At 35.3% G+C, this 12,526-nt stretch overlaps 1 protein-coding gene across 12 annotated transcripts in view; it reads left to right on the top strand.

The window, feature by feature from the left end:
* Nucleotides 1-12,526, top strand: part of NBEA (neurobeachin) — a 562,035-nt gene that overhangs the window by 438,924 nt on the left and 110,585 nt on the right. For all 12 annotated transcript variants that reach the window (XM_045567190.1, XM_045567200.1, XM_045567192.1 and 9 more), the window contains 2 exons: nucleotides 7,115-7,232; nucleotides 7,577-7,679. In XM_045567190.1, the coding sequence (XP_045423146.1) occupies nucleotides 7,115-7,232; nucleotides 7,577-7,679 (221 nt within the window). The remainder of the gene's footprint in view (nucleotides 1-7,114; nucleotides 7,233-7,576; nucleotides 7,680-12,526) is intronic.

The following is a 12,526-nucleotide window of genomic DNA, read 5'->3' as shown; positions in this document are numbered from 1 at the left end:
TACAAGTTGGGAGGTCTTTAAAACCTCTTTTTACCCCATTACAGATACTTGTGAAAGACATTCATGTACAAGCAGGGGTCATTTACTGAGCTGTTTACAGTTATTACCAAGCTGCATTGCTTGAAGAGCTAATTATCCTCTAATATAGAAAATTAGGGGCAGAAGTAAAAATACTACGGGAAATTCAGTAGCTGAATTGTCTGTAGTTGAAGCAGTAATTTTTTTTTCAAGATTAAATTTCAAACACAGCAGACAGAATACTCAAACCCATCTAGTAAGTAGTATATAAGAACAAATTCCGGGAAATAATCAGACCTAACTGGACCAGTGTGAGACACAAAAACAGAGTTTGGATCAGAGAATTATGTGCACTGAAAAAGGATCTGGGCCAAGGTCAGGGCAGGGACTGCCCCCATCACTGCTGACTGAGAGTCTCACTGAGGTCTGGGCGGGGAGGATTGTGAGTTCATTTGTTCAGCAAGTCTATGTAGCACTGCCTTTGTGCCAGCCTCTCCACTAAACATCGCTATGTTATTTCATTTGATACTCGTAGCAAGTCTGTAGAGTAGATGTGATCATTCTCATTTTATATAGGAAAAACTCTGTCTCAGGTACCTTAGGGAACTTTTCTGAAGTTATACAAATTTCAGAGTCTATGTGTCATCCTCCGAAGTCCAAGTTCTTTCTACTACAGCATGGCATACAGATAATAAAGAAATATTTTAGCCCACCAAACTAAGTGCTATATATTGATATTATTGATATATACTGTTAGAATGGGGGAATGTACCAACGGTATCATTCATACTGCTTTGGGCAGATACACATTAAAATGAGACCCAATCCAGGCCGGGGGCGGTGGCTCACGCCTGTAATCCTAGCACTCTGGGAGGCCGAGGCGGGTGGATCACTCGAGGTCAGGAGTTCGAGACCAGCCTGAGCAAGAGCGAGACCCCGTCTCTACTAAAAATGAAAGAAATTATCTGGCCAACTAAGATATATATATAGAAAAAATTAGCCGGGCATGGTGGCGCATGCCTGTAGTCCCAGCTACTCGGGAGGCTGAGGCAGTAGGATCGCTTGAGCCCAGGAGTTTGAGGTTGCTGTGAGCTAGGCTGACGCCATGGCACTCACTCTAGCCTGGGCAACAGAGTGAGACTCTGTCTCAAAAAAAAAAAAAAAAAAAAAAATGAGACCCAATCCAAAGGACCTCCAAAACGCAAATTTTCCTGCAGGAAGGTTACATTTCATGTTATTGCTTCTCATGGGGAGATAGTGATGCTAGAAGAGCTCTAGCTGTAAGAGAAAGAAAAACAAATTCTCATGAACCCTAAGGATGCACCTGTGAGTGCCCAAGGGTACTCAGGTTTTCAAGTGAAAATACAATGTACAAACCTGAACTCATATTTTATGAAAATAGCTTTCAATCACTAATGATCACTGAAAAAGAAAAGTTTTTACAACTTGAAAAGTAATTCACATTCATCTTGTCTTTCTGGCCCCTGATGAGCCTGGTACCTACCAGGCAGATAATTGATAAAGGGTAAATATCTTTTGAATAAATGCTTATTTTTTGAGCAATAAACTTTTACTATATAGAAGGAATTTACCAGGCAGACAAAGAAGGGAAGCTATTCTAGAGCATAAATAAAGTATGGAAATGTTTGAATCTATATATATTTTTTAAAATTCTAATAGACTTTATTTATTAGAAATACAACTTGAAGCAAAATTTAGATTTTTCATAATCAAAAAGTATTTGTAATGCTTGTTCTAATGTAAGTGTTAGATGATTTGAGATCAGTAAAGCTATCATTAAACATAATTTTTTAGGTTGCACAATAGCTGCCTTAAAAGGAAAAAAAGATGAAACTGATTTGACAGCCACATACATGTTTCTGACAACATATGCATGTCTGATCCACATGAGTGCACAGCAGCCTTATTTTTCTTCAACATGATCATCAGATAATGTGTTAAGCACACATTTGGGTAAATGGTTTACAAGGGGTTTCTATGACATTTGTTTTGTATTACTTCCTATGCACTTTAGGTCATAAGTGAGTGGGGCAGACCTCGGCGCATAAGGCTACCATGAATTCTTTCTGCTCTTAACTTCTTTTGGATACTAAGCAGTTAGCTCAAAATAGTTCGGTGGTCACTTAAGAAAATCACAGAGTTACGTAAAATTTGGATCAAGATGCTTTAATATTCTTGTTTATTACCTATATTATATAATAAAATATGTTTATTTAATTTCCAGAAAATGAAACTGAATGAGGTATTTATAATTTGTTGAATAGATTTTATAGTATATTAAATAATTTGGGGAAGCAGGCAGGCACAAACCAGATGATATGGAAAGGTTGACTTAAGAAAGAGAACAAAACAACAAACCTGAAGTATAGATGGAAGTATTCAAATGATTTAGAAAAATATCCTAGGCTATAATGAAAAACAAACTTAGAGAATTATCATAGAAGATCCTAAAACTTACAGAATATCATGTAACCAGTAAAGGTATAAATAAAACAGACAATTTTATAGTATCAGGCCGTATTTCAGACCTGGGCTTGATGCTCAGATTTTTATAGAGATATGCCATAAAAAAGTATTTAATCAACTGTAATTGATAACTCCTTTACATTTATAAAATATATACAAGTTGGTTAAACTCCTCATCGCTTGCCGGATGTCGTATCCCATCTGGTCACTCCGCCTCCAGTCCCATAGCCTCCCACTTCCATGTTCCACGTGCCTCCCACACGGTATGTGTAAAATCTCACTGTAAAACTTTCCCACTGAGCTTCAGGGTTTTCCCATTGCCTGTGAGCAGAACAGAGTAAAGGAAACTTGGGCTATAGTCCAAGAAAGCCCATGAAAATCACAAAATGTATTCAATTGCTAGTGTTTTATCTCTGTATTTGATTTGTTTGCATTTTTTCCAGCTTATCTGTATTAACTTTACTACAAAAATGTTTTACATTACTATCAGAAATAACACTGGAGCTCAGGAATGGGGGTGCCAGACAATATTCTGTGACACACTTAATGTACATTTCCTTACGTGAGAGTCGTATGTCTATAGCATCAATCAAAACTCCTTAACCTACAGCCCTTCCATAACCTCTCGAGAGTGAAGGAACCCTCTTCTGTAGGGGCAGGAGCTTTCAGGAATGAGATATAACCAGTCTGAAGTTCCTCTACTGAAGAAAATAAACCAGCTGTTCTATTTAGATTGCTTTTTTAGGTCTTGATTAAATCTAAACCCAGTAGAGGTGTTTGGTGGACTATACCATCAGGACATTAACATGAGAAGTCTGAAGGCCAAATTGGAGAGCTTTTTCCAGTTCAGCATAGGAATCAGAAATGCATACATTTTGTAAAATTTCTCTGTGACCTTCCTCATATGTACTGTCTCTGTCAGTTTCACATACTGAGTTATTCAACAAACAAATGTGTATGAAGCACATACGTGCCAGGCACTATTTTAGGCACTGTGTATTGAGCAATAAATAGCGTAGATGAGAATCCTGTTCTCATGGAACTTTCATGTCACAGGGAGAGGACAGAAAACAAATGCATAAGAAGATTAATAATTTCCATGCACAGATTTAAAACCAAGTAATAAAACAGAAAAGACAGTGTAGGGAGTACATGGTAACTCGAAATTGGTTGCTAGAAAAAGTAGCTAAGAGGAGCAGATCTAAAAGTTTTTTTAATAAAAAATGTATTATGGAATGAAACTTTTTTAAATAAAGAACTCTTAGAATACTTTCATTTCACAATTAATCTTGAAGAACAAGAAGGGAAAGCCGGAGGTAGCTTGCTATTAAAAAAAGAAAAGGACCCCCTGAATCTATTGGAGTTTCCTGGCAGAGAATTGTGGCCAGCTCAGAGCATTCTCTTTTATTAGCACTTCTTGAAGATTTCAAATGCTTAAATATAGCATGGGTTACTGTACAGTAATTAGGCAGACTTTTTGAAAAGTTTACAAGAACTTACACACATAAATAAATGATGGTGCCATTGTTCAAAGTAGCTTTGGACACTTGGATCTGTCCTTCAGAATTTGCTTCCTAAGCTATTTACAAGCTATGAGCAAAATTATGTTCTTTTAATTTTATTATCACTCCCTTTCCTCCTTGCCTTCAAGCTTTACCGATCTCAGTTGTCCTTCTTTTTTCTTGCTAGAAAGGGTCCCTGAGGACTATTGTGGTCTCAGTCTGAAGCTGAGAGAGTGGTGGGAGGAAAACTGGGTTTGTGTATCAGTCTGGATCCAATTAGGGGAGAGGAATCACATAGCAGTTTAGATAGAAAAAGTGTAATATAAAAAATTATAAATTATGACAGGAGATTGGAATAACAAGGCAATGGCTAGATAACTCTAAAGAACATGGGAATAGCACAGGTAAGGGGCAGCCAGTCCCCTTAGGGCTATCACAGAGCCCAAGGAAGAAGCCCTCCTGGGCTTGTGAGGAAGGCATAGCTATAGCTCACCGAATGATAGAGAAGTCACTCTGGTGCCCCCTCAGGGTTGGGGGCTGGCGCTGGAGCTCTTCCCTCTAGAACTTTCCAAAAATCCACCCTCCAAGGAGTTCCTGAAGCTGTTCACGGGGTAGGGGAGTACTGAGAAAACTGCTGGTCACTGGGTGCTGTTGAACATGAACCTCAGGAGCTGAGCACTGGAGAGCAGGAACCTGCCCTGTGAGCTCAACAGAGCAAGGACGAGAAACACCTCCTCCTGCAGCGTCTCTTCAGTGCCCTTTCCTGACAAAGTTTAACCAAGTCAGGTGGCAAAGGAAAAATATTTCAAGGTTGCAAATTCATTTTCGCAAATCAAGAGTGAATTTGGACCTGGAAGGCCATAAATTAATAATTGACACACTTTATAAGAAAGACTTTTACATGAACCACTGAAGGAGTCAAACTAACTTATATTTTCGTCAGCTACCTGCCTGGTTTAACTAGCATAAAAACTGTTAATGTGCTTGATGGAAAGAAATGCTAGATTCATTACACAGCAGTTCCCAAAGAGAAAAATGAGTCAAAATATGACTGTGTGTACATACATGTGAAACATCTGTCTAGATACATAGAGATAGCTGATATATATATATATAAATGTATCTTCCTGGCATACCAGTATTGGTACAAGTGTGCCAACACAGCTTTCTTGGGAAAATCTGTCCTTTTTTCTGATACCGTACTCATCTTACTGTTTGGGTTTTCAAATGGCCAAATATTTTTTTTTTTTTTTTTTAGTGAAATAATGCTTATAATTGAAGATAGGTTTTGTTGTTGTGGCTATTTTATTTGTCTTAAAATTTTTCTTACTTGACAAAAAACCAGTTAACAATCCTGTATCAGTATCTCTTTCCTTTTTAAAAAATTACACTGGTCTATGAAATTCAAATATAGAAAGCATTATAGCCAACTAAGAATTTATAAATATAAAGTGTGGCAAGTCACTACAACCTTTTTGTGAAATGTATAAAAAGAAGTTTTGCATTCAGAAACTGAAACAATTGTCACATGATGTTCAACAATAAGAACATATAAATTCATGAACAGAGCTCAGTAGCTAGGGTCATGTACTTTACATTCATTGTCTCTGCTTAAACTGGACAGTAATAGGTATCATTACCACTGTTTTTCAGATGACAGAAATCAGATGGAGTTAAATGATTTTTTCCAAGGTCCTGTAGTTAGCAAATAGCAGAGCCAAGATTTAAATAGGAGTCTGACTGGCTCCAAAATGTCTCAGGATTTAAATAGATGTCTGACTGCCTACAAAAACCTTTCAATGTCTATGGAAAGACAAACTGAATTAAGGGTTACAAAATAATATTTTAAAAAATAAAAGATTATATACATACTATGTATTTCTTATATATTTTCTTGAGAAAAAAATGTAAAAAGGAACTTCATGGCTTATTTTCAAAGCTGAAGAAATATAATGTATGTAAAACTCAATAACTAGTTTCTATTTCCACCAAAGCAAATATAAGTGCACTAAAGTTTATCAAAGCTAGTAAAAAAAGTGATTATGTATTGTTAATATATTAATATATTTGTGTATCAGGAAGGAATGTACTTATTGTAGATTTGAGAGCAGTGGCTTAATCGAGTATGGATTTATCTATATCATGTAATAAGAAATCCAAATATGGATAGTTGCTGAGTAGCTCAATATTGGGGCCAACTTTGCTGTGATTACCTTGGCCCACCTCTTAGTTGCATAATTGCTGCTACAGTTTCAGCCATCACATCTCTATTCGAGCAAGAAAGGGAAAGGGGTGGGTCAGCTACATGTGACTCATTTCATCAGCTTTTAACATCCCCAACTACCTTTGGCATTTGATCATTTGTTCTTATTAGCCAGTTGCTAGGTCAAATGTCCTTCCCCAAAGTTGCGAGGAAATTTTGGAAATCAAGGAATAACATTGTCATGACTGGCTTAGACTATAGGTTAGCCAAACTCTGGCTTGGGACCAAATTCAGCCCACACTTGTAAATAAAGTTGTATTAGAACACAGCTATACCCGTTTATTTACATATATTTACAGCTGCTTTCATGCTGCAATGGCAAAGTTGAGTAGTTGCGGCAGAGATCATATGACCTGCAAAGCCTAAAAATATTTACTATCTGCCCTTCACAGAAAAAGTTTGCTGATCCCTGGATTAGACCAATCATGATCCATTGCCTGGGGTTTACCATATAGATGCTCTGGGGATAACTGAGCTTCCTTAGGAGAGAAGGGATATTGGAGAGAAACAACAGTATATATCACAGGTGGTCACCTGGTCCACTGATTTATAAACAAGACCAAAAAATGATAATATATTTTCTGCTTTAAGTCACAGGGTCACCTTGAATGTATAACTTTTCTACTCCTTCATTTCCTCAAGAGCCATCTAAGACAATTTAGAAAGACAGAAAATTTGCAAATATATAGTATCAAATGATTGACAATGTTGTGATGTATCATGAATTCAGAAAGATAATTCCTCAATTACTGATTTTTATATAGCACTGTCTAAGATACTGTCAGACTAAGTCTTAAATACATATTTTATTGATTGACACTTCCCTTTAAACTGTTTATTTCAGGTTCTTGCATACACTGAGGGACTTCATGGAAAATGGATGTTCAGTGAGATACGAGCTGTCTTTTCAAGACGTTATCTTCTACAAAACACTGCTTTGGAAGTATTTATGGCAAACCGAAGTAAGTCCCCTTAAATATTTTGAAAGAAAATGTGCTCGTATTTGGCTGTTACTCATTTACATGGTATGATACTGTCTTGATTTTGCCTATGATATTTCTCTCTTTTTTTATACCCTTGCTAAAACAAGCAAAAATCCTTTCTAGGAAATAAAAAAGAATTAATTTTTTTAAAAATGTTAACCCTAGGTTCTCATAAATAAAGTTAAATAGAAAGCTGATTTTCCATAAAGATTTATTACCTTTACAAATAAATCATGAAAGCCACTTGAAAATGATTTCTTAAATAGATAGTTCTCCTGTGGTTTTTTAAATCCTGTGTTTTTTTTTTCTTCTTCTTACCGCAGCTTCGGTTATGTTTAATTTCCCTGATCAAGCAACAGTAAAAAAAGTTGTCTATAGCTTGCCCCGGGTTGGAGTAGGAACCAGCTATGGTTTGCCACAAGCCAGGTAATTATATCATATTACACATTATCTACGGTTTGTTAACATATTTAAGTCTCAATATGACGGAAATGTAAATGTGGTTATGCCATTGTAATTATTTCAAGGACCAAGGAATTTTCTTTCTCTGAAGGTTATTTGCAGGGAAAGAGGTTATGAAAACAAGTATTTTGAAAATGACAGAATGGTTAAGGCAGATTTTATTTAACACATATATAAATGATTTTAAAAGTTGATTGCATATCATAGCTAGCATATAATTATAAGACATTTTTGCCTGTTAAAACAGTATAGAAAACATACCAAAAGCCCTAAGATGTTTGTGATTAATTGCTATGTGATATCATATAAATTATTTTTTATAAATGCTACGTATAAATGCTTCATTAAAGTAATAAAACCCTTAGAGTTTATTGAGATTAATCATCATTAATTATGATGTAGTTTTAACCATTTCCTAGATCTTTCATCTTGATACTTTAGAAGAATCACTTTAAAATCTTATTTTATTAAAGAATACTAGCCTTAGTAGAAAACAGTATTTATGTGTATTGCTAAGATCAGTTAGTCTGTTTTTGGCTCCAAGTAACTCAATACCTGACTAAAAGTAGCTTAAACAATAGGAGTTAGTGTGTGTGTGTGTGTGTGTGTGTGTGTGTGTGTGTGTTTTAAAGCAAAAGATCTGAAGTTAAGTTATATTCAGAAGTTCGGTTATATCAGAATTCTCAGTTGGCCTTGCATTTACATAATCGCTACTTCTCCAGACACCACATCTTCACATAACTGCATTTAAGTAGAAAAAAGACACAAAGGATCTCTTTTTAAGCTTCTCTGTTTTAGAAAGGAACATATTTCTCAGAAGCCTCCTGCAATCTTCATCTCAAGTCCCTTTGTCCAGAATGAGGTCACCTTCCCACCCCTAAAACAATCACTACCAAAAGGGAGTGAGAGTAGGCTTAGCCCAGGTATCACCTAGAATTTTTGGAAAAGATATCTCTGCCTCCTTGCCACCTTGTACCTGAACAAAAAATGGTTTCTGTTGGTGAGGAAGAAAGAGAGACTGCCTTTGGGGAGATAAGCAGCAGTGACTACCACATAGACTGTTAAATCCTTGCAAATGATTGCAGAGCACTACATGGATGGAAAGGAAGACTAATTTCTGTCTATCTTCCCTTAATAGGCTACAGACATTTTAAATGCAGGGACTGTGTTTTATTTATTTTTTTAATCCACAGCACCTTGCACAGTGCCTAATTGCAGAGGTGCTTTTTAAGTGTTATTCAACTAGAGTTACCTTGTATTGCAACTTACCTATTCTCTGTAAGCTTGCAGTGTAAGAACAATTCACTGACATGTATACTCATGTTCAGGATATTTGCTATTAGAATGACAAGATTAAGCTAAGACATTAGCAGATAATGAAGCACTTATAAAATACAGGTCAAAGAAAAAAATGCATTTAATCTATCAAAGAAATGAGGTTAGTTTTGCAAGACTTGTTCTTATGGAATATAAGCTGACTCATACTAATCACTACTTCCTTTCCCATGTGCTTATAAACTATGTGTTTAATCATCAATTCAAGAATTTTTCCAGAAATTGACATTAAGAATTCACAAATAGTTCTAACTTTTTCCTTTTTAAAAATAATCTCCTGCTTCCTGGCATCTTTCTCAATGACCACGATTTCTGAAAGATTACTGATAGCGGTTTCTCGATGGCGTGTGGAATTTCCCTCAGCACTCTTGGACTTGTCTGAACCTGAATTCATCTAAAACAACCAGAAGCTCTATTATCTTCCTTACCTATCATGAGTATTATTTCTCTTTTAACTACATGTGGTCTCTCTGACTTTTGGAAGATCATTAATAGAAAAACTGGAAGCAAAATAGATATTCAGTAGTTTTGGTCCCTGTTATTTCATAAAGCCATTCTATCTTAAAACACTTTTTGTTGCTTGCCCCCCAACCTCAAAGGCTCAACTCATTCTTAGCTTCCTAATAATATTCTTACAGGTTCAGTTTTGTATATTTCCTGATCTATGTATCCTTAGAAGTAGCAGAAGGAGTTGGGGGAGACACCGAAGCTAGGCTTAAACCTGTCACTTATTAGGTGGGTTACAATAAGAGAGCCTGGCACTAAGTAGGAATTCAGTAAATGTTGGTTGAAAAAATAAGGCAAGTGGGCTGACACTCTCATTTACCATAAAATAGGGAAAATAGCTTTGCAAAGAGATGTTTTGAGAATCTTTTGAGAGCATAAAGGCACTTTTTAAACTATAAACATGCATTGCATTTTAAACTATAAATGCAATGTATATATATACACACACACATGTATGCATACACAAACATAGATATAGGTAGGTAGGTAGATACGCATACGTACATATCTATGAGTGTATGTGTGTGTGTGATATGTAAGATCTTGTTACATTTAGAGAATTGTCCAAGGAGAAGGATGATGCCTGGCTCCTACAAGTAGAAGCCCTCCAGTGAAGAATATCTTGATAGAATCATCAAAGTCTAAGGATCCATTCTTTGGTTTGCTTTCTTGACATTGAGTTTTGTCAGTTTAACCAGAGTTTATCAAACTCTAGGGAACTTACTCTAAGTTAAACCTATAAGATACTTATTTTGAACAACAACAGCAAAACACATCAAATTCAAAGGCAGTTGTACTGCAAGAACAATTAACTTCACAAATCACTTAGGCCACTTCTTGGGCAAGCCTACCAAGGAGATCACATTGCAAATCAGATTGTTGCTTAAAGAACAAAGATCTAGAACAAAGGGAATATTTCCATTAAGCTAGGGTGGCCTAATAAATACCACTTTAATTAATTAATGTCCATAGCTATTGTTTACTGATGACTTCCATGTGCCAGGGACTATACTTTGTGTTTTATTAACAGTTTATAAGTATTATTTCCCCTGATTCTTAAAACAATGAGATTTTTATCCCATTTTAGATATAGGAATATTTTGACTTAAATAAGTTACTCCTCTTGCCTACTCTCTTAATTCCTATCCTGTGTCCTCTACAAGGTGACTCACACTGCTCCTTCTCATAATGCCAAAAAAATACTGGCAAACACTTGTCTATTTTCTGGAATTCATACTGATTGCATTCTTTGGTTAATGTATTTTCTAGTCAGTTAATGTTCCATTTGATTAGATTCTTCACTTGCAAAGGATATACCCTGCTTGTATTTATAGAGTTGATGATTTATGATGGTCATCATTTGTTATGATACTTAATACTTTTTATTTCAGAGGACAATTTTGCCTTCATTTTACCCTCCAATTCTAAAAATATACTATAGCCTAAACATGTGGAAACTGTCCTCATTATAATTTCTAAACTTGTTATAGGATATTTTGAATAGCCCTATTGATTTACTGTTTCCCATTTTTCTTCTTTGTACAATTGAATTATTTAATTTTTTTAGCATCACATCTATCCAGCCATTTGGGGTAGATGACTGATAATTCAGGTCATTCAGATATACCTGTTGAGACTCCACTGTATGCTAACTATTGCTAAATGCTAAGTATATAACAGCAAGTAAAACCACTAAGTTAAACACGGTTCCCACTCTCAGTGAGTTTATAGTAGGAAAGTGAGAGATGTCAACAGCAAAAACTAAACCTTCCCCGAACTTATTAATAATCTGCTCTTCTAAATTCATTCCCTATGCCTGCATTTTTCTTCAATATACTCTTAGAGTGACATAACTGTCCCCCATGATTCCTGTTATTTACAGTTTACACCAAACAGGATTGGGTTTTTTTTTTTGTTGTTGTTGTTTTTTCTTTTGTTTGGGAAATAATTCTGGTGGTCAGAATTACTTCCAGATGAACAATATTTTTCTTAAATTGTCTGAGTTTAAAATGTCAACAAAGGAATTCAAAACTTTATTTTACATATATTTCTTTTAGTAGACCAAGCATGCTATATATAAGAATTTTAGTCAGATTATCAAGAATATGATTATAATAGTAACAGTGCAAATTGGGGTAAGCATAGTTTATTAATTTCTTGATAATTTAGAAAACATTTTAGCATATTGCCACATAAAGTCAGAAACCAGGCTAGAGTTTATAGCATAAAATAGTGTGTGAAGGGAAGTGTACCTGAGAAAATTTTGAATATTGGGGCCATTATGGATAAAACTCTGAAAGCCCATTAGGTAGCCATGTGAAATTCATTTTTAAATGTCCTAATTGTAGAATTAAAGTATAATTTCCATATACCATTTGCCATTGCAATTAAATGAGCCATCAGACTCATATGGTCCTTTTGCAATCAGTTGTCTATTGTCTCACAGATGTAACTAAGAAAGTTCTTCAAAAATTTTAATATGTGAACAGGTTGCCACAATTTATTAAGTTAATATTTTAAACATTGAATTATATACAATTGTTTTTTAAATTCTTAATTAAGATTTGAATTTGAGATAACATGGGTCCATCCCACCCTTCCTCCTTCTCTCCCTTCTTTCAGCTAACACATATTTTAGCTACTGCTATGTATATGACAATGCCTGTTAAGACTCCTTTTTAATAGAAATATTTGACAATAGTCCATGAGCAACAGAAATAATCTTAAGTCTGTAGTTCCCAAACTGAGCACCAAGGAGCCCCAAGATATCACAGTGAATTTGCAGAGGTGCTGCAGGGCATTTTATATTTTATAAGAAAAAACAACATCTGTCAGATACCACACAAACTATTAGTTCAAATTAGTTCTAAGTTTCAACATTAAATAGCATTTCATTCTTTTCAATGATATCTTTGTGAAACTGGTGTTTGGTAGTTGCTGTGTTTAAAAACAAGAGCCACAAGAAAAAT

Source organism: Lemur catta, chromosome 13 (genome assembly GCF_020740605.2).
Source record: "Lemur catta isolate mLemCat1 chromosome 13, mLemCat1.pri, whole genome shotgun sequence".
In the NCBI taxonomy this organism is placed as follows: domain Eukaryota; kingdom Metazoa; phylum Chordata; class Mammalia; order Primates; family Lemuridae; genus Lemur; species Lemur catta.
This window is presented reverse-complemented; position numbering and strand designations above follow the sequence as displayed.